General features: G+C 48.9%; 1 protein-coding gene across 1 annotated transcript in view; it reads left to right on the forward strand.

Annotated features, from left to right (window-relative positions):
- Nucleotides 1-26,782, forward strand: part of CRTC3 (CREB regulated transcription coactivator 3) — a gene marked incomplete at its 5' end in the record, with an annotated part of 88,161 nt that overhangs the window by 37,234 nt on the left and 24,145 nt on the right. Inside the window, 4 exons of the mRNA XM_032391851.1 lie at nucleotides 10,629-10,748; nucleotides 18,459-18,520; nucleotides 19,901-19,963; nucleotides 22,044-22,144. Of these exons, the coding sequence (XP_032247742.1) occupies nucleotides 10,629-10,748; nucleotides 18,459-18,520; nucleotides 19,901-19,963; nucleotides 22,044-22,144 (346 nt within the window). The remainder of the gene's footprint in view (nucleotides 1-10,628; nucleotides 10,749-18,458; nucleotides 18,521-19,900; nucleotides 19,964-22,043; nucleotides 22,145-26,782) is intronic.

Genomic DNA, 26,782 nt, shown 5'->3' on the forward strand with positions numbered 1-26,782 from the left:
AGTAAGGAATAGAATAATGAATGCCCCCCTTATACTCATCACCTGTTTCAATATTTTTTTCCAGTTTTATTGAGATACAGTTGACATGTAAGTTATATTAGTTCAAGGTGTACAGCATAATGATTTGCTGTATGTATATGTTGTGGAATGGTCGTCACAATAAGTTTAGTTAACATCCATCACTTAACAGTTACATTTTTTTTCTTGTGATGAGAACTTTTAAGATCTCCTCTCTCAGCAACTTTCCGATGTACAATATTGTTAACCACCGCCGCCGTGCTGTCCATGACATTCCCAGAACTTACTTACCTTAACCTGGAAGTTTGTACCTTTGGACCACCTTCACCCCCACCTCCCATCCCCCAATAATTTTCAACATTTTGTCAGTTTCATTTATCCCCCTCCTTGCTTTTTTTTTTTTAATTCCAAATTACAGATTTCTTCTAAACTCAGCAACATGTCTTACCACGTTTCATCACAGTGGTTTAGGCAGTGTGATTGGGAATGCAGTGATTGTGATTGGGAAGGCAGTGATTGTGTTTGGGAATGCAGTGATTGTGATTGGGAAGGCAGTGATTGTGATTGGGAAGGCAGTGTGATTGGGAAGGCAGTGATGGTGATTGGGAAGGCAGTGATTGTGATTGGGAAGGCAGTGTGGTTGGGAAGGCAGTGACTGTGATTGGGAAGGCAGTGATTGTGATTGGGAAGGCAGTGTGATTGGGAAGGCAGTGATTGTGATTGGGAAGGCAGTGTGATTGAGAATGAGAGAGGGAAGGGAGCAGGGATAAAGGTGGTCAGCAGCGGTGGGGGGGTGTTCCTTACCTCCCGTCCCTACTGCAGGAGGAGGCCTGTGCTGGGATGCAGCTGGGCTCAGGCACCCTGACCCCCTTTCCTGCCTGATCTGAAGTACCCCCCCCCCCCGATCTGTCTGGCCTCCGAGGACACCTATGGCCTCACTCTGCTGGCCAGCTGCGGTCCTATATAACCTTGTATAACCTGCCTCTGGACCGGCCTCCTTTGCCCTGTTACTGCTCAAGTTGTAGCTCGCGAAAACCAACTCTCTGCTTCCACAGCTCCTCATCATTGTCGTCATCGTAAGAGGCAAATCAGCTTCTTCTGGAGGAAATAACTGGGCAGGCCCAGTTTACCCAGAACTAATCTCTGGGGTCATGATCATAGCCGCAGAGTTAGAGGTCAGACTGCACTCAACAGAAGGCCTCCCTCTCTACCAAACACATCACACCAGGCAGGAGAATGGGGCAGGAATGGGCAGCTTCAGACTTCTTCCTTTGTGGGGGCTCGTGTGGCATTTCTGGAAAGATAGTAAGATGCCTTTAGAGGCTTGGGGTCTGCATTAGCCCTTACCGTGCCCACACTCATCCTGGAGGGGCTGAAGGGGAAACTCTTCATTTTATTATGGAAGACTTTAGCCATCCACAAAAGTAGAAAGAGAATAATAAACTCCCATATAGCTGTCACCAGTTTTAATAATTATCAGCATTTTGTCACTTAAACTTTCTGATCATGCACCCTCGCAGTAAAAAAGAGTTTTATATCCCCAATCTGGGTATCTCTGTTTGTTTATAAATTATAGACACATACACTCTACTGTTATATCATGTACACAAAAAGTAGAAAACTGAGTAGAAACAGAGCTTCTAGTGTCTTCTTTACACCCTGTACACATCTTGTACGCCCCCTGAGGGGCACACACTCTGCTTTGGAGCCCAGTTATTTGGAAACAGAATGATAGAGCAAATGTGTATGGGAACCCACTGTGCTGAGAGGGAAGACTCTGGGGGCAGGATGACAGGTCTCACTACTTCTAGCCACTGCATCGGTGGGATGTCATCCCTACCTCTTCAGATAAGAAGGTGTGCAGCCCGGCCCAGGACGCTGACCCGTCTGCCCCTTCCTGAACAGGAGCCCCCAGTGAACCCTGGGCCCCACACTCTGGGTGCGTTTTATGCTTTGCTGTTCTTTCTTTCTTTCTTTCTTTCAAGATTTTATTTATTTATTTGACACAGAGAGAGAGAGAGAGCACAAGCAGGGGGAGGGGCAGAGGGAGAAGCAGACTCCCCACTGAGCAGGGAACCTGACACAGGGCTTGATCCCAGGACCCTGGGATCATGACCTGAGTCATGATCTCATGACCTGCCTTATTTCCCACACGTGTTAAGTCTTCTAACCGACTGAGCCACCCAGGCACCCCGCTTCACTGTTACTTCTTATTCTGATAGATTATTTCTCCTGGCCCTCTAAGGTCATTTTGACTGCTTGTGTGTGTGTGTGTGTGTTTGGACCTTTGCTGCCATAAGAAACAAACTTTTATCTCTGTCATTTTTTAGAGTAATCTTTTAGTTTATCTCATTAACTTTACTTCCCTTTTAGTTTTCGTTTATAATAAGGAGGAGGAAGGGGCAACATAAGGGCCCCAGATGTGGTGATAGGGCAGGTCTCTAGCCTCAAGGTGGGGTGCCAGCTCTGTTCTTTGTAACTTCTTTGCACCTTCATGGTAGGGCTCGTTTGGTCCTTTGGAGATCGCACCCCAAATTCATTTGGTCAAAAAGGGTATAGTCTCCAGGTTAAAAAACACACAAACAAAAACCAAAACATCCCTGTGGTGATTCAGGGGCTCTAAGGACCAAATCACCCTGCCAGGCTGGAGTAAGACTGGCCCGCTGCTGAGAGAGAAGCCTCACCTCGTTCCCCGAAGTTAGGAGCTTTACAGTCTGGTGGACCCAAGACCTCACCCTCTGGCAGGTGTGTAGGCGCCAGCCCCGGCCTGGACCTGACCCCACAGACGGCAAAGGAAGAGCCTGGGGCCTGCAGTGAGGGAGGAGGAGCAGGTCTGACTCCGGAGATTTGTAAAGGAGTTGGGTTTTTTTGATTTTTTTGATGGTGGTATAATAGAGTCTCTAATCCAGCCATGAAATCGTTTTTCTTCTGCAGTGTTTATAAGGTAAAATTAAAATGGTCCGTGTAACCCCAAGGCAGTGAATTAATAGCCTCTTCTCTGTTGTGGGCAGGTCCTCACGACTCCCGCTCCTCATCATGAGAACCAAGGGACATACAGGCTGCGGCCGGACTGATCCCCAGCTGGGCTCACAAGAGAGGCACAGTTGTCCCTTTGTTAGACTTGCCCTTTGACAAAGAGGGGGCCTGTAGCAGCTTCCATTAACTGGAGCCTGCATTAAAAAGCCCCGCAAGCTCAAGGAACCTGCCCTATTTCCCACACGTGTTAAATCTTCACTCTTGCCCACGAGAAGTTCCTTCAGTCCTAGAGGCCAATCTTTCATAACTTCCCAAGAACTAAAGCAGTGAACTAAAGGACACCATCATGGGCGGGCCGGAAGTCCTGCAGAGCACAAGAGTGAGTGTAAGTGTGACCTTGAGGCCACGCGTGGGCTCGCCCTCTCCAGGGGAAACTTCCAGCCAGTCCGCTGTCCCACCCCGCCCTGCTGGGGAGGAGGGACAGCACAACAGAGGAATTTAGAATGATTGAAGCAGCATCTTAATTCTCTAGGAGGAAGCGTGGGATGGTCAATAAATAGCCTTGGGACTTTCAGCTAACCTTTTATCAGATACGAGGTTCGACAGCTGCGGTTGGCACTGCTGGGTCCAATAGCAAGTCGCAGGTGTGCTGTTCATGCTGCAGGACAGTCCGAGATCCCAGCGGGGCTGGTGTCCTTCCATCAAATCTTAGCTCTTCGGTAGATTTACGAGAATGTAATTTTATCTGGAAAATTTCCTACCTTTTTACTTTCTTTCCGTGGTGTGCCAGCAAAAATCCACTCACAGTCTCAGGAACAACTGATTTTATGTAGGCTCCTTAGCCAAGGAGGCAAAACGGCGAGGTGAGCCCAACCCTGCAGGAGGCTCAGGGTCCTGAGTTCAAGCTTCTAGTTGTTACTAGCTGTGTCACCTTGAGAAAAGCCCCTCCTCATTCTGGATCCTGGTTTCTCATCTGGAGAAGGAAAGCATGGAGCTGGGGGGCTGGTGAGGTCAGCAGTCCCTTTGCTTTTACTTGTGAAGCTCACCCTAATGAGCCAGCAGCCCCCGTTCCTTCCTCTTGCTCATCCCCATGAAAACGGGATGGCCCAGTTTGTTAGGCTCAGGTAAGACGTGATGGAAGACCTGAGGGGGCTCCCTTCTGAGTGCTCCCCTTGGGTGTTCTTTTTTTTTTTTTAAAGAGTTTTATTTGAGAGAGAGAGAGCACAAGCAGGGGGAGCTGCAGAGGGAGAGAGAGAAGCAGACTCCCCACTGAGCAGGGAGCCCAATGCGGGGCTCAGTCCCAAGACTCCAGGACCATGACCTGAGCCAGAGGCAGACGCTTAACCGACTGAGCCACCCAGGCATCCCACCCCTTGGGGGTTCTTAACTGATTCTGTTGCTTAGAGGCTTTCTTTGCTTCCTGGTTCGCTGCTGAGATGGGTGAGGTTGCTACCTAAGTCACCCCTAGTTTAGGCAAGTCCCCTGTCCTCACACCATAAGGTAACAGGGACATCACATGGAGCACATCCTCTGTATTGTTGAAGCTGCCTGCCAGGATGTATTTCTAGTGTTGACAGTGGTATTCCAGGAGAACATATGCTTCTCTTACAGGAGTTTTATCTTTTTTTTCTTGATCTGTAGTCATCATGCGTGCCAGTGGAGCTTTTGAAACTTGCCTTACGTAGAATTGTTTCTGTTTGAATACCGTTTGGGCACCCGTTTGTAAAGACGCTGCAGTTAGGATATTCTGGGTCAAGGCTTTTTGAAGAAACTGTTTGCATGCTTCATCCTGGTATTCTGCATGTTTTGTTTTTATTTTATTTCATTTTTATTTTTTTGAGAGAGAGCGCACACATGCATGTGAGCTGGGGTAGGGAGGGGCAGAGGGAGAGAGAGAATCTTAAGCAGATTCCACACTCAGGGCAGAGCCTGATGTGGGGCTTGATCTCACGACCCTGAGATCATGACCTGAGCCGAAATCAAGAGTGGGATGCTTAACCGACTGAGCCACCCAGGCACCCCGTGTGCATGTTTTAAATACATTTTTATTTATCTTTTTAAATACATCTTTAAAAACTCACTAAAGCTTCTTACAATGTAAAAACATATTTAGTCATCCTATTAGCATTTAGAAATTCATTTTTCACTTGAGAAAATTTGCAAATTATAGTTCTCCCTTTTTTTTAAGATTTTTATTTATTTACTTATTTGACAGAGAGAGAGAAAGAGAGAGAGCACAAGCAGGGGGAGCTGCAGAGGGAGAGAGAGAAGCAGACTCCCCGCTGAGCGGGGAGCCCAACGCAGGGCTCTATCCCAGGACCCTGGGATCATGACCTGAGCCGAAGGCAGACACCCAACTGACTGAGCCACCCAGGCACTCCAGTTCTCCCTCTTTTAATAACATCGTATAGAAATACCATCATAAGTTAGACTTGATCTTTGTAGCAAGAAAAAAGTGCTACTTGGTCCTTCACGGGCAAAGAATATACTGTAGCCAGCTGCTCAATCGGTTAAGCCTCTGCCTTCAGCTCAGGTCATAATCTCGGAGTCCTGGGATCAAGCTCTCACACTTGAGCTCATTTCATAACAAGGGCTTAGTAGGAATCTGCTTATGGCTTATTAGTCACGTGGAAAGGTCTGGGGTTTCTAATTAACCACAAACGTGATATGCCAACAATGTGGCACATCTGCTAAAAGGGTTAATGCAAATATAGGTCACGTTGATAGATCAGCAGTGCCTAATCAGAGGAAGTATTTTTTCCCCTAGGAAAGGTAAGGAAAGTCAGCTGCAACTTTTCAGCCATTCATGCCAGGCTGCAGCTCTCCGAGGTGATGCGAGGTGGGCAGCAGATGGGTGCCTACACACACAAAGATGCCTAAATGAGATCTTGGGCCCCTGGGGGGTGCTCGGAGCGCTCGGTAGTCTACGCCATTGACTCTGGACTTCTCCCCGGAAATGCACAACTCCGCTTCTTTGGAAGATTTAGACATCCTGTTTCATCTCAGAAAGAGTTCTCCGTCAGTATTGCCCCCTTCACGCCACCCTCCCCCGAGCCGCCATCCTAATACCTGCACACCTGAGCCAGTTTGCCGTCCACACGGAGATATTTGCAGAAACAGTCAGGAGCCCGAGACCAGGGCTGTGTGCACGTGGACATCCAGTTCTCAGCAGCGCCTTGAACTCGAAATATGCCTCCTTCCCCCCAAAGCCCAACCACAGAATTGGTGAGAATTGGCTGTAGCCAACTCAGGAGTCACTCTGACCCCCTGCCCCCCACCCCGAACCCCGCTCATTGCCCTTCATTGTTGAGGTCTGTGGACCCTTGGTGTTCGGGCTGCGCTCCAACTGCAGTCTGCCTTCTCTCAGATTTGGTGACTGACGCCCAGAATCCACCTTTCCCCTGCCTCGGGTGACCACTCCGTCCTTTCTTCCCACACTCAGCCCCTGGCAGTTAGGTCACAATGTGAAGCAGAATTTGATAGCTTACCCCTTCGCTGCTAAGGTTCCTGGGTGAGCCTCCTGGTGCCAAAGCTCATCGTCAGGCTGCCGACGCGGGCGCCTCTGCATTATCTCGGCTGCCACTGAGAACATTGCCCCCCGGTGTGCCACTCCCATCTGCTGTCTAGTGCCCAGGGGGCCGTGTGAAGACTTGTGCTGACTCAGGCCCTGCAAAGATTATTGCACCCCCCATCTGTGTATGTATTTCAGAATAAAAACCGTTAAGCCATCCCAAGACAAAAAGGAAGGGAAATCCAGCTCAATTCTGATTTTTCCCACAATGATACTTTGAACGTTATTGGGCACCCTCTCAAGTAGATCCTTCCTCTTCTGCGTTGGCCTTGCCTTGCTGGTGCCCTAAGCATGTGCTTGGTCTATCTGTGGGTGGTCCAGCACTGGCGCCCCGACATCAACGGGAAGGAGCTCTTGTAGGTGGAGGCACAGAAGCTTTCTTGTCTTCATTTGGTGTCTGGGTCCCGTGTTCTGAAACAGGATGGCGTTTGGCAGAGTCCGAGCCTGAGGCCATCCTCAAAACACATAGGAACCAATTTGCAGGCTTTTTCGACTTGGCACCCCTCTTGGTGCTCTTCAAAAAATATAGGACTCTCTGTCTCACTGCGGCCTCTCTCTGCTGTCGCTACCGTATTAGTCAGCTTTGCTGTGGGAACAACCATTCCCCAAACTCTGGGACTTTGAGCACGCTTTTTTTTTTTTTAAACTCCTCCTTGCTGTTGTTGTGGCTCTCCTCCACGTCTCTTCTCCTTCAGAGGCCGAGGGAGCATCCCTATCTGGGCATGGAATTCTCATGGCAGCAGGAAAAGAGTATGAGAGGTTCTGTTTGGACAAACGCATATCAACGTCTGCTCATGAGCCATTGGCCGAAGCCAGTCACAGGGCCCTGCCAATGTTCTTTTCAGCCATTCGTCCCAGGTGGCAGCTTTTAGAGGTGCCCTGGCATGGGCGGCAGATGGGTGCCTAACGAAGATCTAGGTCCCTTGGGGATACTTTGGGAGGCTCAGAATACTGAGTGAGCCCCTAACAGTGGTGCTGCTCTTGCAGTCCATAAAAGGACTCCGTAGGGTGGCCTCACCTTTAACAAGATGCTTCCCAGCATCCACCCACCTGGACATGCATCCTCTGCTCATGCCCAGTGGTCATAGTCGGCTTGGGCTGCCCTAACAGAATACCACAGACCTGATGGCTTAAACAACAGACATTTATTTTCTCACAGTTCTGGAGGCTGGATGTCCAAAATCAAGGTGTCAGCAGAGTTGGTTTCTGGTGAGGCCTCTCTTCCTGTCCTCACACGGCCTTTCCTACTGTCTCTTTCTCTTCTTATAGGGATCCCAGTGCTATTAGATGAGAGCCTTATTACCTCATTTCACCTTCATTACCTTCCTGAAGGTTTTGGGTCCACAGACAGTCACACTGGGGGTTAGGGCTTCAACCTGTGAATCAGGGTGGGGGTGGGAGGACACTTCAGCTGGTAGCACCCAGTATCCCTGGGATAAGGCAGCTTTCACATGCATGATCTAATTTCGTTTTCTCAACAAGCCTGTGAGGAAGTTATCAGCAGCATCATTTCCACTTTACAGATAAGGTAAAGTGACTTGCTAGTTAGTAAGGGATTCTGGACTGGAATCGTTTGACTCCAAATCACATCTTCTTTGAACTGCAACGTGGAGGGTGGGCCTTAGAAGGTTAGAAGTGAAGTACTGAGCACCTCCTGAATTAGTAACTATAAGGGCTACAGAGTATCCAGAAAACTGTTCACAAAATACTGTTGAGTACAGAATATAGACCATAAAAATAGATGTGCTCTGTGGGTACAAGCCTTGTAAAAGCTGAATAAAACTTGAAAAGGAACAGAAAGTATGATGTACTTGGCCTTCAGGGTGCCAGGGTTCTAGTTCTTTTTGTATTAAAGTTGACCTAAGAAATACTTTTTTTTTTTTTTAAGATTGTATTTTATTTTAGAGAAAGAAAGAAAAAGAGTGAGCATGAGCAGGGGGAGAGGGAGAGGAAGAGTCCCAAGTAGACTCCGCACTGAGTACAGAGCCCGATGTAGGGCTCAGGCCCACGACCCTGAGATCATGACCTGAGCTGAAACCAAGAGTTGAAGGCTTAACTGACTGAGCCACCCAGGCGCCCCAGAAGTACATTTTTAAATAACAGAATCTTAGCTCTCAGCAAGGCTAACACCATAGTGTTTCACGGGCTTCCTCACTCCAAGTCCACTTCAGCCCCCGGCTTCCCTGACTGAACACCAGCTTGAGCTCATTTCACAAACAAGGCAGGTCCCTGTGAATCAAAAAGGCTAAGTAGTCCGGTGTCATTTGGAGGGAGATCAGCTACCACAGGGGTAGAGAGTTGCAGTAGTGCCACAGTGAGGAAGAGAAGAAAATTAAAATGTTAGCAGAGACCATCCCCCCTGCCCCCCCAACTGAGTCCAAGTAGCAATACAGGATTTGGGTCCGTGGGGATGAACACAGAAGAAGCAAGTGTAAATAGCACGTATATGTATCATAGGAAGTCTGTAAGACGTTCCCAGAACTTTCTGCTTTTTCAGAACCCCTTCTAAAGACTCTCAGCCCCACCTCTGTAGGCTGGCCTCTGAGAGCCCAGTCTGGAGTATTTGTGCTCTGAGACTCCTCAGTGAAAACGTTGTGTTTTCAAGTACATTTAACATCGCTGTAGTGAATAGTGGTTGCATTACCAGAGAATCCTCCCTTTTATCCTGGAACAAAGCCATCTGTCCCTTCTGTCTACTGTGTAAACAGGCTCTGAAAAAGTGTGGGTATGCATCCTCTTGATTTACAAAGGTATTTCAACTTGTCACTCCCTGGAAGAGTGTGCTGTATTGTCTGAGATCAACAGCCCGCTTACCCGTCCCGATGGCTGTCTTCCAGGCCCTCAGAAGTTGTTGCTCACCAAGATCTCTTTATTTTAGGAGTTAACAGATTCGGGTTGTAAAAATAGATTAGAACCGTTAGACTCAATTAGCCCAGACATTTTATCAGCCCACTGAGGAGAAATAGGAGTCATCCCCAAATCCAGTGTGAGAAAATCCGTATGTTTAACAAAGAAAAATTAATGACCAATTCTTAGCTAAAAGAAGCTTCCCTATAAAAACATATTCCATTATGTGATTCCTTTCAGAGTAAGCTAACTATTTACATATGATTCCATTTACATAAAAGAAAATCTGTTTTCATATGTTTCACAAACACAGCCCTTGCAGAATAGTGTGTGCACATTGCCCACACATCATATGTGTGATATCATGGTTCAGCCTAGTGTTTGGTCTTCAACAACCAAAACCAACTTGCCTTTTATGGTGCCGGTCTCAAAAATGTTACAAATGTACCCCAAGCCTCCTTAACAGAGGACTTTGGATTTATTGAGCATGGATTTACGCTGAATCTGTTTATATTTTCACTTGTGCCATTTGGGGGAATAATGAGTTGCACATTTTCAACTTGTGTTGAGGTAGTATTCTCTCTTTGCTTAATTCAGGGGCTACAAACTCAAATGTCTAACATAGTAAGTCAATCCAGGGGCCTGGTATGAGCATTCAAAGCCTGAGAATGGGTGTCCCACCCAGAGAAAGCAGCCACTCTTGATTTCTGTCCCTTCTGCTACATGGGAATGTGGGACTGGCGTGGCCAAGGGTTCGGGTTTTTCACTGGAAGCCTCAAACCGGAATTTTTAAACATTGTCAATTCAATAAAAAATTTAAAAAGACTCTCTGCAGAACAAATAGTCCACGGTCTGTAGGTATCCAGCTTATCTCTATCTTAGATATGCTTCTTGTGCGTTTCAGGTGTACTTCTGAGTGTCTGGCGTGTGATGTATGAACCCGTAGTCCCACCTCTGAATTATGACAGCTTTTAATATTATCATTCTTTCAGCTTTCACCTTAACACACGGAAGACTGTTTTAAATTGCTCTGTAACCCTATGGAAACAGCTCCACGTGCTACGTGATTTGATTTGCCTTGACTCGAGGCCCAGTCGTGAACACCTGTAGAAACCTGAAATCAGTCCTTTCATCTGCTGTTGTTACCTGTTGTTGTTCTTGAGGGTGAGTGGCAATTTCATGGTCACGGGCCGACTCCTGTCCCTTCTCTCTGCAGCCCTCCCTTCACCAGGCTGATAGCGTGCGGGGGACCCGCCACCACGGGCTGGTAGAGAGGCCATCCAGGACCCGCTTCCACCCTCTCCATCGAAGGTCCGGGGACAAGCCAGGACGACAAATATCCTTTCTCGTTGTCTGGGCGTGGAGTATGAGTTTTTGAAATGTTTGAAAGGTTTTCAGGACTTATCTTCCCCACGGTTCCCCTTTGGCCTCAAAGCCTTCGTTTTATCTGATGAATGGAGGCAATAAAAATAAATGAGTTGGAAACTAGAAACATCTCTGCAGCTAAAAGTTGGAAAGATCATCGCGGGTATTTACTTGATGAAAACATTGATAGAGTTGAGTTAAGGGACAGAACATAAACAGCCTTAACTCAGCCCTGTTGCAAGGCCTCCTCAGCATTTTCTTCAGAAAGCAGCCAGGTCAGAGCTAAACCTGACTTTGAACCAGGTTAGAGAGAGTTAGTCTGTCTATCTAAAACAGAGAGACAGATAAGTGACTTATTTTTATTCCTGTTGACCTGGTGACCTGCCGTTAGAACTTACAGCAGAAATTTCATAGGATCTTCTATTTTTTGAGTTCCAAACTCAGCAAATGACACCTGAGATATAAAGCTGGTAGTTAGGAAAATTCTTACACTGTCCATCCGCCAAATCCTATGCTGTTAAGTAGGAATAAGGAGAAGGAGATTGCAAATTCCCCTGATAATTTCGTTTATTGGGGGCTGGGGCCCGGGGGGTGGCGGGAGGTCACCGCTGGGCCACCAGCTCTGTGCTCAGGGCTTCAGGGACACAGAGCTGAGCTGGGTTTTGTGGAGGTTTTGTGGGAGCGGACAGAGAAGCAGTGTGCCAGGAGGGCGGGCGCTCTCCCTGCATGCTCCTCACGGGTGGAGGAGGGCACAGGAAGGCGGGGTGAGGGTTACTGCAGAGCCGAATTCCTGGCAGTGATGGTGGAGCTGGCTTCACGAGAAACCAGGAAGTGGGGGGAGGGCACGCATGTTTGCTGAGCACCTACCCATGCCAGGCACTGTGCTGGGCAATTGATGTGTCATGTAGTCCTCAAGACTCACTGAATAGTTCGTTTTTTTTAAACTCCCGTTTTCCAAGGAGGAAACTGAGCGTCAAAGTCACTTGTCCGCGATTCCACTGCTGAGGTTGGAAGGGCACAGATTCAGCCCCGGGGCAAGCTGAGCCCCTGCCTGGGCCTCTCCCCTCACAGCACCACTCGGTGGGTCGGCCCGGGACCCCCCCGTCAAGAGAGGCCCCATGGGAGGAGTTGTGGGACCCACAGAGGGAACCAGGACCTCTCCTGCCTCCCCCACCCCCATTTCTTGCTGTTTTCCATTTGGAGGCAGGGATAGTGACTTGTGACCAAACTGTGTCCACGTTTGGTCCACGAGAGACGCTGACTTGTAGTCTTTGTGGATTTCGTGACCACTGTCAGGGATGGTGGGGATGACGACTGAGTCCGCGGGTTTCCTTCTGGAATTGTCCTAACTTCCATAGAATCCAGCCGGTTCTTCCGCTAGTGCACACGTGTGGATGGACTAAGTACATCAGACCGTTGTCTGGATGGCTGGGAGTTTTCAAGCAGAAGGCTTTGAGTGTTTCTTTGTTTGATTTAACAATATGTTTTTCTCCAGTTTTCCATTCTCTTTTTCTCCTGTAGGTGTTCTCTCTAAATATGATAATATACACGTGGCATATTTATAAATACATATTTGTAGCTATCTCAGATCCTTTTTGCAGCAAGTGTGGTCTAGGTATATACATAGTGCTCACTGCTTTTCTAACTGAAGGAATAACTTAGAAGACGAGGGGATCGAAGGAAAGTGTCAGAGGGGGATATTCATTCACTGAAAAATAATTTAAGTATTCACAGTGTCAGGCCCCACTTAGACACTGTAGGTGTAACGGCGAGCATGATATGCTCCTTCCCTCACGGCGCTCACAGTGATCACAGCACAGTGTGGTGAGCTGTAGCTGAGACCACGCGGGCTGTGTGAGCTCGTAGGAGGGGTAGCCTGGACCAGTGTTGGGGGGCCGGAGAAGGCATCCTGGAGGTAAATCTGAGGCTTGAGGAAGCAACAAGTAAGGGGATAATGCATTCATGTATTCAGCAGATAGCTACAGTGTCTCTTCTCTGTATAAGTACTGTTCTTTTTTTTTTTAAGATTTTATTTATTTATTTGAGAGAGAGCATGAGCAGGGGGAGAGGCAGAGGGAGAAGCAGGCTACCCGCTGAGCAGGGAGCCCGACACGGGGCTTGATCCCAGGACCCTGGGATCACGACCTGAGCCGAAGGCAGACGCTTAACGACTGAGCCACCCAGGTGGCCCTGTACAAGTATCGTTCTAAGCACAGGAGACTCGGTGGTGAATAAGACATGTCCCTGCCTTCATGCGTTTACAGTCTGGGGGAGGGGACAGATAGCAAACAGTACAGCAATGATTAAGGCAAATGACCGCACATGGTGGTAAGTGGTACAGAGAGAGGAAGACAGCTGGAGAGGGAACATTCCAGGCAGAGGGAATGTCTTGTGCAGAGTCGTGGAAGGAGTGACTACACCGTATGTTCAGGGGGCTCTGTCTCCTTCCAGGTGATTTACCATAGGGTGTAACTTGACCCCATGTACGAGTCACCTTGTGACAGCAACAGCAAAAAGCAGGTCACCTCCAAAGGGGAGGGGAAGCAAAAACTAAATATGCAGATAAATTAAAGTTCATCACACAGTACCGGTCTGAAACGTCTCTCCATATGCTCTTCCTAAGCATCTGGCTGGGGCCCGGGGACTGGACATCTGCTCGTTCAAAAAAGCTTCGGCCTGTCCGTAAATGGACAGCGCGTCTCTCCTGCAGAATCAAGGGACCATGAGTCCCATGAAATATAGGAGAGGGATGATTTTATGTCGAAGATGCTAATAGATCCAGGGGAACTTAGAGAAAGATTCCATCTTTCCTTTCATGGCCACATTCATTTGATTTAGAAATAATTTGCTTAAAATGGTGGCCTTTCACGTGTGTGTCTGTTACCTCCCTAACGCCTCTTACCCACTCTGTCCTTTGCAAGTGTTAACACTGGTTTGAACAGTTTGTTAGGACAAAGAGAAAAAATGTATTCAAACTTGTCTTCTTACAGCTGTTTCTTGGCTTGGAAGTTATTTTAGAAGGGGCAGACCAGCCTAGACAAGGGTTCAGTCCTATGATACATAAAATGAACATTGTTTCATAAATATTCCGGCCTCCGCCCAGAGCAGGCAGCTAGAGCAAAGCAGAGCTCGGGCTGGGGAGATTCCTTCTGCAGTGGGCGGCCATGGAGTCCGAGAAGGCGAGGGCCGTGGGCTTTGTTGCTGGCACGGGTGGCCGCCACAGGCAAAGACCAGGACGCTGTCCCTCTGGGCTCTGGCCTGGGGCCACCCTCAGGGCACAGGAGAGGCCCTGCCTGGTCCCTGGCTGGGGCCTGGACTTGAGAACTCAGAATACAGGCTCTTCTACCCTTTTGCAAGTGCTCATGCCTTCAGCAGCCCTCCTCACTCCTCGAGGGCATTAGACAAGGGTCCCAAACCCCATCTTGCTGAATTTCTGAACAATTAACATAAATGTTATCCCTGTGGATAATACAGTGAGAAAGAAGGGGACACACTGAAGAATCATAGAAAATGCCTTCCTCTAAATGTATTTTTAGAAAGAGAGAAAAAGAGTGAATGTCTGGGAAATTTCTGATTTATATTCCCAACAAGGTTCAAGAGTATATTGCATCTGAGAAACCAGCACGGACAGTCGTGAAGAGAGGCATTAAGACCGGCCAAAGTTAGGAGTGGCTTTCCTCTTTGGAACAGGCTTTGCTTTGATTCTTTTCATACAATGAGATGAAAATTTTAGGGCACTGGTGTGTAGAACACTGTTTCTTTGACACGCATGGTGTGTTAGGTGTGAGGAAACACTACTCTGTCCCCCCACCCCGAGCTTCGCAGTTGAAGTTAGGGCTCCAAGAAGCCCTGCAGTTAAGAAACGGTCTCTTCACCCAGGACTAACAGAATTTATTTGATCACAACACCCAATTTTTACCTAATACCCATCAGTGATTTCCATCGTGAAGGACAAGGAAATGGCTGGGGTGTGGAGTTTTCAGGGGAACCGAGTCAGACTTCAGAATTCCCCAGGCCACCTCGCTGTCACTCGTGTGCTGAGGGAAGCAGGAGGACGTTCTCATACACGCAAGGACTCCAGAGGGTCCCACTCCTACACTTCCCTTAACGTTTGATTTTAAGATGTATTCTAGCAGGACATAGTCGGAGGCAAAAAGGACAAGAGGAAGTAGCGTGATGGAAAGACATGGTTGAGAAATGAGGAAGGAACCAAACTGTGACCAGCTTTAGGTCTTAAATCTGACCCTGGAACTTGTCTTGGTGGGCGGGTTCTATTAAGCCGACTCGGAGTTCCCTCGCCCCGCCAGCTACACGGGAGGTCACAAGCCTGTCCCGCGAGCGCCGGCCCGGGAGAACCCAGAGTCCTCGAGGCTAGGAGACCCCGTGGCCAGCGTCCAGGCTGCCTCCAGCAGGCCACTCCTGAGCCCTGCCCCAGGTGCACTTACCACAGGGGAACAGGAAGCCAAAAGAAGAAGCCTGGCTGTGCTCTCCAGCCACGAGGCAGGGAGCACAGAAGAGACACAGGGTGGAACTCTCTGGCACTTCTGTGGCTCAGTGACCCCACCCATGGGTACGTGGGCCAACAGATGTCCTGTCTTATCAGCAGAAGAGCTACTCCCCTTCCTTTGGGGAAGAGTGAGTAAGAAGCTTCCCTCTGCAGCTGCCCATGGGGAGAAGGAGTTAGGGGCGCCCCTTTGTCACTGGGTTGAGGCAGGAACATGAGGAGGAGTTTCCTCTCCAGAGCTGTAGGCACTTGGGGAGCACCTCGGTCAGGGAAATACTGAAATACGGGCGGGCAGGCTAGAAAAGGGGCAGAGGCGCCAGGGAGGAGGAGGAGGAGGTTTTCAGGTGGAGTCTGAAGTACTTTTGTTGTGAAGCTGAAGGGGCAGCAGGAGACTCGGACTTGGGGTCCACACACTATTGGCAGCCGGGGGTCTGGGTCTGTGACTTGCTGCGCTCCCAGGGCCGCCTCGAGCCAGAGGCCGGGGTGGGGCTGACCCAGGCGAGCTTGGGGGGGCCCGGCTCTGTGTCCTCGGCACGCCGCCCCAAGTGTCTCCAGCCTCCGGGGCTGCCCCCGCTGCGAGGCACCCAGCAGTTCTGCAGCCCTTCTCCCCGGCAGCTCCCTGGGGAGAGGCTGCGAGGCCGCAGAACTCCGGGAGCAGCAGGATTGGAGGCAGAGGAGGAGGCCTCAGAGGAGCTGGGAAGGAGTGCATTGGGTGGGGCAGATACAAAGGTGCAGGTAGAAACGTCTTTAACGTAGGCTAACTGACTGGGGCGGGGGTGGGGGGGGCGGGGGTGGGGTTGGCCGAGGAGCTGGTCTGGCTGGCTGAAAACCCTGTGTTTCTCTTTGGTTGCTGGCAGCTGGTAGGCATTCCAAAAATGTTTGTTGAATTAATGGTAAATTCAGGTTTACAAATAAGGCTATTTTCCCCATCCTAAGGTTGTTCTGTAGGACCTATCGGTGTGGTGGAGTAGTCAGAGCCACCCGAATGAACCTTTCGGAAATCTGCAGAAGAAGAAATGAACCTTTTCTAGGTTTCTCTTTGGTTGACTTTTTTTTTTTTAATATTTTATTTATTTGATAGAGCGGGAGAGCACAAGCAGGGGGAGCAGCAGGGAGAGGGAGAGGGAGAAGCAGGCTCCTCGCCAAGCAGGGAGCCCGATGTGGGACTCAGTCCCAGGACCCTGGCATCATGACCTGAGCTGAAGGCAGACGCTTCATGACGGAGCCACCCAGGCGCCCCTCCCTTTGGTTGACTTGAACTGTCAGCCGATAATAACATTAGTGGTTCTCTTGATGCCAACCGTTCTTGGGTTTTTAAATATTCAATAAATGAGACGTGACAGTGAGAATTAAGAATGCTCAGAGGTCACATCTGTTCACATTTGATGCCTCAGCCTGGTCGTATTAAAAATCCCAGCCAGGAATGGTGGCGCGCCCGGGCCCCGGCCCCTCGGGAGGCTGAGGGGGGCACGACTTGAGCTCGGGACTTTGGGGTGTAGTGCGCCATGCCGGTCAGGTGTCCAGGCTAAGTTCTGCACCAACACGGTGACCCGCAGGAGTGGGGGACCACCCGGTTACCTTAGGAGGGGTCAACCTGCCCAGGGCGGAACAGAGCAGGTCAGCAGGGGGATGGCTCCTGTCAATAGCCGCGGCGCTCCAGCCTGGGCAACAGAGCCAGACGCCCATAAAAAACAAATTTCAGGAAATCACTACATTTCATGTTGTTAATATACATCAGAAAGCTTAAAATGCTAACTGGAACCTTAACGTTGAAGTAATCGGTGTTTGACCATCATGTTCCTGTTCTATCCCTGCACACTGAGTTGTGTTAGCTTTTCTGGATGGAGATTCATCAAACTGCAGGAAAGGGAAAGATAGATAACCACAGGTAGTGGGAGTCAGCGCCTCCTCACTGATGGCTCTGTTGGCCACCATGCTGGAGTGTTTCGTCTCAGGGGGAGGGGGAGCTGCTTATTTCATGACCACCTTTGCCTCTTCTGTCTCCTCCTGCACTATTCTAGTTTGCCCTTCGTCTACGTGAAGCCTAATAGTTAATGTTGAAGAAATGGTTCTCTTTTGAAAATCCTCTCTTCTATTGTATTGACTTCGATTCAGATGAAGGAATAAGCTAACTGGATAGGACAAAATGAATACACAGAAAGTGAAACTTGGGATCATAATGCTTCTCCTCAGAGAGGACGCCGTTCACACCAAATCATTGGGAACCTATGAGTGCCACCTCGTACGAGTGCCAGATTCTGGGACGCCCAGGCCAGACCTGCATGATAGGCCCCTCCCCTCCCTCCTGAGCCCAAGCAGATGACAGCTTCTATATAGAATCATTAAAGATTTTTTAGCAGGAGAATATTAATGATTTAAAAAAAATTTTTTTAAAGATTTATTTATTTTTAGAGAGAGAGAAAGAACGGGAGGGGGGGCAAAGGGAGAGGGAAACCCAAGCAGACTCCACACTGAGTGCGGAGCCTGACACGGGGCTCAGTCTCCCGACCCTGAGCACACGACAAATCTAATGCAGCTCTCTTTTGGTTATAAGTAATGGGAATCCTCGCTTGAGAAAAGGAAACTCACTGGCTTATGTCACTGGAAGCCCAAGGGCTAGATCCAGGGCTTCATACAGTAGCGTCAAGACTGTATCTGTGAGCTGCCACGTCTGTGTTGACTTCCCGCAAGGACAGGCTTTCTCTTGCAGAGCTTTACAGGACTCTCAGGCTCACCACCCCAACCGAGGGCACTCCCTTTTCTCCTCTGAGGCTCTCTTGGGCTTGTTTGTGTCATGAGCCCGTCCCTGAGCCAATCACTGTTTCCAGGGGTATAAGGTACCTTGACTGGAAATACTGAGCCTGGTACATCCCCCGGGACAGAGGGGCCCGCACAGAAGGACGTCCTCACCAGGTTTGGGGTGAAGGGTGGGGGCAGTTCTTGTAAACAAAAGATGCTATGCAGGCAAAAAAAAAGACCCCACATAAATCACAAAGAGGGCACTGGTGGGAAGAATACGTTTTCCAGAGGAAGTTTATCAGAGAGAGCATGAAGAGCTGTTGGTGTAGAAAGAGGTAAGAACCAGAAACTTGGGTGTTTAACTCTCCACAGTTCTGGCTTCTTCATTCTGCTTCAGCCTTCCATTAATTTTATTTTTCCTTTATTAAAAAATTTCACTTTGATGGTAGTACTTTCGGAGCCAATTACTCCTCACAGCCCCTGGATGAGAGTTGGCCAAGGTAAGCAAGCTGTGTTTTAAAAGCTATGGTGGGCACGTGTTGTTTGTCGATTTCACTTTCTCTTATCTACCTTGAATATGGTTTTGGAAATTCCTGATATAAATCATAGAATCTTGTTTTCTCTTAGAAAACTTAGGTCTTTCAGGTAGACTCAGGCTGATATGGAAGTCTAAGATGAAAAATCATTTTAAAAATCTAGATCTTCATATTTAAAATCAAATGGAAACACACTTGGACTACATCTACCAGTAGGATATCCTGATTTGGTATTCTTTTATTTGAGACCTGGAAAAATAACTGTCTTTGCTCAGGGTGTCTTAGCCGTTGGAAGGAGTGGAAGATTTAATAAGCTTCTTAAAATGTAATTTGCACAGTGGATTTGATTTGGGTCTCTGAGTATTTTTGTATACAGAGGATATATGCCCCCCAAAATGGAGTATTTTTGAGTATAGAGGGTGACAGAACCTAAAACTAACTGTAAAGACTGGTGTATCCATTGCTTGTGTGGTATCATTCTCAGATCACCAAGTCAGATTTAGGAGACTTGGAAGTGTACGTGTCAAAAAAGAGACATTCAGCGTGCTCTCCGCGTTGAGGTTGACTCTCCACCCGCTCTCTGGGCAAACCCTGACTGAGCACTTACGGTGAATAATGTAGTCAGGACCTGGGAAGTCCATATGAGGATGAGTAACAGCAGGCTCCTGCCTCCAGGCCGGTTTCAGCTGCCCTCAAGAATCCCGGGATCCAAGGTCGTGGGATAAATACGATAATCGTATTTTCGGTCATAAAAAGACATCTCCAGACTGATATTTTGAAAATTTGTATCCAAGGAAAAAATGTCTGCAGCTGCCCAGAGCACCGGGAGTAGTGAGAGAAATATTTTCGTGAACTGGACCCCTGTGCCAGTTGCGTTCCTCCTCGTGGCCGTCTCCGGGAAGGCCGTTTTCACCTCCAGGATTGTCAGGGCTCCCCTACACTCTCGGGGTGTGTGCTGAGCAGTGACTTTTTACACATCTGGACTGAGACCTCATATCCCCTAGAGAGGAGTCGGTCATAGATTTTGAACTATTTCAAAGATGCTTGTCGGCCCTTTTTAAGACAAAACAAAACCAAAGCTCCATATATGCCCCGCTAGCTAATCCTGTTCTCATGGATTTGTGGTGGTTTTTAATCATGGAAATCAGGAATCATAGGAATCGGAGAGATCACTCAGTCTGACCTCATTTTAACAATGTTGAGCAAAATGAACGAGGCATGGAGTGTTTGAAGTGACTTTCCCCAGGTGAGTAGAAGAGCCAGTTCTCAAACTCAGGCCCGAGGCTCCCCTTTGCTCCTGTGAATCGAATGTCTTTACTTTTTCTGTCATTCTGGTTTTTAAAGGCAGCAACATCCTTGGAAAGAAGAAAAGCACCCTGGATTCAGGCTGACATCTGCTCTTAACAGGTACCCGGGTTGATTGCTAGTAGAAAGAAATTTAAAGAAAACCAATCGATTTGATTGTCCTGATGTTCTTTATATATTATCCAGTTGCCAGAGGATATTCATGTCACATGTGTTTATAGGAAGTGTTTTTTAGCCTAAATCTCCCACCATTTATTGACTGTCTGCACAGATAGGTACCGAATACATAGAGGGGCTCCCGGGGGGACTACAGGGTTGGCTCTTACTGTGTGACTTTGACTAAGTTATATAACTTCTCTGTGCCCCAGTTTACTCATCTGGAAAAGGTAGATAACCATACCTCTCTCAAGGGGTGGTTGTGAGGATCAGCTAAGATCTGTAAGAAACAGGGGAAGCATTAGCACGCAGCCAACATTAGCTCGTGTCGTGATCGATCTGGGCTGGACTCCAGTGCTGAGTGTTCTGTGGAGGTCAGTGTTTTCAATCCTGACAGCGTCCTTCAAGAATGAGTATTATTTTCTGTTTTAAGAGATTAAATGACCTGTCCAAGGCAACGTAGCTAACATGTGATGGAACTGGGATTTTTTTTTTAAAACCGTTTATAGTGCAAAATATAAAACATACACAAAAGAGAAAAGCATTACCAGAAGGCCCCGTGCCCACGCTTCAGCTCTGGTCCTCATCCGAGTACTGCCGTCTACCCCCACCCCCTCCCACCCCCACCCCACCCCCCGCTAGATAGACTATTGCACCTGTAAACGTCTCTAACAGGAAAGGTTGCTAAGAACTTCTTTTAAAGAAAACACAACCACAATGCCATTATTACACTTAACAAAATTAACAGCGATTCCTTAATATTAGCCAATACCCAGGCTGTGTACAGATTTTCCCAGTTGTCTCTCTGCATTTGACTGATACTCTCTTGCGCCTCTTTGCATCTGTAAAGGAGCTGGAATCCAAACCCGGGGGTCTCTGATCCCAGGGCCCGTGCTCTTCCTGCTGCCTCACACGGCTTCCGAACCATCCCCCCTCCCCGTACCCTTGTCTGAACACAACACTGCCACGGTGCCCAGTCAGGCCACACGGCTTAACGGCCGCCTGAGGCTGTCACCTGGAACAGACCACAGAGAAGCATGTTAGGCTAATTTGAAGTCTCTCACAAGTTCTTTTTATGGCAGATAGTTTGACCCTTGGATGAGAAAAAGTAAATAATCATCCCTTAGAGTTAAGGCTATGTAGAAATTGGAGCCATCTGGGGCAATTTCCAAAATTTGCTATAGATCAGGGGTTCCCAAACTTTTTGTCTTAGGACTCCTTTACAGTCTTAAAAACCACTGAGGCCCTCAAAGAGTGTTTGCGTACAAGGCTGTGGCTGATATTTATCTATTGATATTGGAAATGAAATTGAGAGATTTATAAAGGATACTTGTTAATTTAAAAATTAAAAAATAGCAGTAATAAACTCATTACATGTCAACATAAAAGGTACCTTCTTTTAGGAAGCGCAGTTATATTTTCTGAAACAAAGAAGAATTTATTGAGAAGAGTGGCATTGTGCCTTTTACAAATCTCTTGAAGATAGCTGGCTTCTCTGTTTATGCGTTCCGTCCACGGTGACCTCACAGCCTCACTGTTGGCAACTCTGCCGTGCTCGTAAGAGAATGAGAGCGGAAGGGCAAAGAACGTTTAGTATTATTTTCAAAGTTGTCTCGACCTTGCATGCTCCCTGAACCACTGCTGTCAGGGACCCTTCCTACAGGAGGACTTACTCTCAGATGGAGAGAATCTGGTGCAGAGAACGCGCTGGTCCCAGCTGTCTTCTGGGTGGCAAGGGAGAATGGGAAGCTCCTTAGGGGAAGCTGTGAATCCACGCTCTGCATTGTTGAAATAGATCATCATGCCATTAGCTTCAAAGTGTAAGACTCTACAGGTACAGATTAAAATCTTTTTGGGTGTGGGCGATCCTCAGAGGCTGTTATTGATGTGAGGGCCTTCAGGTAGGTTCAGACTCCTCATCTTAAGGGTGCTTGACTTCTCTCCTTTGGTAATTTTCAGCAAAGAATATTGCATTCTTACTAAGGAAAAATGGATTTTCAGTCAGACTCTCTCCTCCTCCCCTTAGGACCAATTCTGATTCCGCTCTTCACACGAGTGCTCTGAGCGCCAAGCCCCAGGACCCCTATGGAGGAGGGGGCCAGTCGGCCTGGCCTGCCCCATACATGGGTAAGACACACAGGCCCCCTGCTCACAGCGTCTGTGCTTTCTCATTCTGTTTGGAATGACTCGAGCTCCAGGATTTGGCCCTCAGTCACCTCTGTCGGCCACGTGAACCACTCTTGATGTGTCTTCCTTTCCCTGTCTCTTCCTCTCTGATCTACCCCAGCCTACCTGACCAACACCCTTGGCTTTGTTGTCATTTCTGTGGGGCCATCCTTGACCTTCCTCCCTTTGCCAGCCCAGAACTACCCGTGTCCTTGTCACATGCCAGAGTCCCTCCGGGCTCAGGCCTATCTTGGCACCCGTGCCACTCGACTGCCTTCTCTCCCCCTGCTCAGTGGGGATTTCTTGAAAAGTCAGCATCTTAATGGTCTTACCGCCAGCACGGGGCCCGGCACAGAGGAACCCTCAGTGATGGAGAAATTACCCAGTGGCTTGCAGGCACAGAGCCCTTGCTAGAACACGTGCTAGGTGCTGACGTCTCACCTGCCAGGAGCGGAACCTGGCTCGCCAAGACGCACTCCACGCCGCCTTTCCTTCTGGGGGTGATAATCTAGTAGGAACAATGGTCTTGAATTACCCGTTTCATAGGCAGATTAACTCTTGTCCACAAACACTTAGGGCTGGGTGTTTGGTCTTAAACCGGGAATAAATAAATCTTGGTCAAGATAATCCAGGCTTTCTGGTTTTCTTTATTTTTCAGACCATTTGAACCTGAAATAGTCTCTGTCCGGAGAACGTTCAAGGTCTTATTCCTTGCACGTAGTAGGGGTGGGATTTAGTAATAACTGTGGCTGTATCTGTTCCCTTGGTGTAGTTCATAGATGACCGCCTTTGCCTAAAAATTCCCTTACGTTTCAAGTGTGAGATCTACACGAGAGTCGGTCTGGGCCATCTAGCCATGTTTCCCCCCATGGGAATGGGAGCGTCAAGCTGGCAGAATGTGGGAACGGGACAGGGAGCCTGCTGCTCACTGCTTAGAGGAGCAGGGTCTATGGGGAGAGGCTCTAGTTTAGCTCCAGGAGAGGCAGATACGGGAGCATATAAACAAAGGCCAGAAAGGCAGAGACTGTGATCACTGGGGGTGCCAGTAAGTACAGCGACATCCTGGTCTCCCTGGACTGGGAGGGAACCACATGGATGGGTTTTGACCCTGGAGCCCCGGATACAGAGCTGCCTCTCTGCCTCTTCCATTCCTTCGTTTCTCTTGTCCTCTCTGCAAAGTTTATGCTTCTGCAGAAAGAGCCAGAAGCCTGGAGAGCAGAAGGCAACCATAGGTGATTTAGATAAAGAGCCTTTCAGGCCTGCACGCAGAGAGAAAAAGCGCAGAAAGGGATTAACTGGGTGCAGTGTTATGCCAGGAGCCCTGTAGCCTTTGAGGGGAGAGGTGAGAGATGTCGGAAGGGGTGCGTGAGGAGGAATCAGGCAGAACTACGTTAGCGTTGCTCCTGGCAGACGGAGCAAGAAAGAAATCCGGGAGCCGAATTCCTGGGTTGACTTGAGAATCGAGGTGGTCACTCCTTGTCAAGTCAGCGGCTGGAGGTCGTGGGTCCGCAGCGTGTGACGCGCGTGGGGGGCAGGCGGGCCTCCTGCTCCAGCGTCCGAGCTGTGGGCCTGCTCGTGCACACTTGCCGTGCAAGGACAGCACAACTCAGAAACACGGCCAAATATGGATGTGTTTACGTGGGAAAGCCAGCGTGTTTAAAATATTATTCAAGTCTCCAAGGATGGGGATTATTTCTGGAGAATTATATTTGTTGGTGGGAGCTATTTTAAATAGTTTAGTGTATTTTCCCCCTGTAATTCATTAAAAGTTTTTCATTTTCTTTCCTTTTGGATTTTAAAAATACCAGCTAACTTTGCAAAAAGGTATTTATTATAGAACCAACCAAATAAAGTAAAGATTTAAAAAGCAATGGGAAAATACAATTGAAGCCCAGGATTTGGGCTCTAGCAGAAGTAATAGTAATTGCTCTTTCCCTGGGAATCCTTCCTGAGCAGAATGATGCACCCTCTGTGTTCCCACTCTCTGTTTGTTTGTTTGCAAGCTGATGATAAGGGAGCATCTGCTCTTACTTAACCACATGAGTAATAAAATGGTACATCCATGAGCAGGAGTCTATGTCCCCAGAGAATAAAGCCATTAGTCTGTTCATGACCATTAGATGTCAGTGGTAAGTGGTCGATGTAAATGACAGGAATAAGCTTATACAACCAGACAAGATTTTTAGTTTCTTCTCATTTCATTATCCAGAATCTGTGAAGAGAAGCGATGACCAGGTTTCCCTGGCGACAGGTGTAGTTTGCCATTTCACATGCACACTGCCGGGCAAGCGTAAGGGCTCCCTGTGGCCCTGGCTGTGTCCCATAGCCCAGAACTGTCCCCTAACTGCCCTCCGCCCCCACATGGTCATGGAGGTGGGGGCTGGGGTGGTCCCTGTCCTTTCCAGGAACAGTCTAGAGCTCAGGACCGAAGAGTGTGGGAGAGTTGTCTTCTCTGCACCCACAGCTATAGATAGATAATGAGTTGTACCAGCTTTGGGAACCGTAGCCCCAAGCTCCTCCCCTGGGGAAGAGGCAGGTCTTGGACCTCCGTGACCTGTCAGCAGGCAGACGCTGTGACCTGCATGGTTAAGGAGAAGGTCTAAAATGCAAACAACCCCAAAGGAAGTGAGCCTGTTAATGACCCCTGATTGCACAGAGAGGACAGAGAGGGGGAGGGCACAAGCATCCCAGATCTAAAGAGGGGCAAAAAGCGTCACCCAGATGGCAAGAGTGACCGAATGGGGAGGCTGAAGCCCCAGACGCTTGTTGTGAGGGGACCCTGCTCTGCAAATCCAGCCGGTGCGAGGAGTTTAGAGCCATGAGGCATGGGAGCGGGCAGAGGGTACACGGTCTGTGTCGCACTCGGGAGGTCAGCGATCAGCGGCTCTGAGGCCCCCGGGGTGCCCGGAACCCAGATGCAGCCTTGGCCGCGGCCACCCCTTAGCCCTGTGGGACGGATGTGAGTGAGTTTCCTCTGTTTCCAGATGTCCAGTCACAAAGCGTTCCCTTTTTAGTTTTAACGCTTTATTTCTAGTTGTATCCTACAGTATTTTGTTATCCAGTAATAAAAATCCAGGCGTGGATATGCTGGTTCTGCGTTAGCCTGGCGCCCACATACGGGTTACTGCCACCACCATTGTTCTGCTTACCTGAACGCTAAGCCTGGGAGCCAGTTGTCTGTAATCACCCTCATTGCCACAGCCCTCGCACGGGTCAGCAGCCAAGTCCCGGCCCTCCTGTCCCGCAGCGAGTCTCCGAGCGGCCTCTTTCCTGTCCTCACGCCCGGCCCCCACTTCCTTCTTGCCTGGACCAGCCTCCCGGTTTCCCACATCGTCTCCCTGCCTTGGGGCCTTCTCCCCTCCATCCGTCTCGCACCCCGCCGCTAGAACACTCTCTCCAGAGCTCAGCTGTAATCCTGTCAGTCCTATTCCCTGCATCCTGCCGAGCTCCCAGCAGCCGGCTTCAGTCCAGCCCCATCCGCCATGCCTCCCGTCTCATGCTCCAGCCCGACACCGTTCTTGCTCCTGCCAGACACACTCGGCCTCCCCTTCCCTCCCCTCCTCCTCCCGTCTCTGCACTGGGGCGTCCCCTTCCGCCTCACTGCCCAGTGTCCACATCCCTCCGGCCGTTGGAAATTCTGGAGGCACACAGGCCAGAGCACGCCCGGTGCGATCTTGGGGCTGCTGTGAGGACAACACGGACTGCCTCACAGTGCTGTGGAGCCGGGCCCGTAGGACGTGAACCGTAATGCTGGCTCTTATCATTACCATCCTCGTCATTATCCTTCATGAAGGGCCTAATTCACGTACTACCTCCTCCATGAAGCCTTCCTTCTGTGCCCGTCTGAGGGAGAGCGGTGGCACTAACGGGAGAGCAGGTGGGGCTTCTGCTTGCCACTCAGTTTCATCAGGTAGCCCTCAGCTGGGTCCTCGTGTTTCAGGGCCAGGTCGGCCTCACTGAGGGAGCCCAGGGTGGTTGGGGTCTTGATGATGAACAGATGTTGCAACATACCACACCAGATTGCTGTTTATTATTTGTGATGGGATAATCACTGTTTTGTGGTCAGAATGGTCAAGTTCCCAGCCCCTTCCCAAGATGAGGGCTCCAAGGAAGCCAAAAGATGAAGCAGAAGTTTCTCTCTCCTCCTTCTGACAGTGCTGATTGTAGAGCTTCGCCTTTTGTCTCTCTGCACTTCATTTTCTGATGTTCTGCTCACCTTGCTTTCTTTGTTTTTTATTTGTTTTAAAATTTTATTTATTTATTCATTTATTTTTTTAAAGATTTTATTTATTTATTTGAGAGAGAGAGAATGAGAGAGAGCACATGAGAGGGCGGAGGGTCAGAGGGAGAAGCAGACTCCCTGCCGAGCAGGGAGCCCAATGCGGGACTCGATCCAGGGACTCCAGGATCATGACCTGAGCCAAAGGCAGTCGCTTAACCAACTGAGCCACCCAGGCGCCCTATTTTATTTATTTTTATTAAGTGGGCTCGAACTCATGACTCTGAGATCAAGACCTGAACTGAGATCAAGAGTGGAATGCTTAACTGACTGAGCCACCCAGGCGCCCCTTAAGATTTTAAAGTAATCTCTATATCCAG

The sequence above is a fragment of the Phoca vitulina genome, unplaced genomic scaffold (assembly GCF_004348235.1).
Source record: "Phoca vitulina isolate PV1807 unplaced genomic scaffold, GSC_HSeal_1.0 scaffold65, whole genome shotgun sequence".
Classification (NCBI taxonomy): Eukaryota; Metazoa; Chordata; class Mammalia; order Carnivora; family Phocidae; genus Phoca; species Phoca vitulina.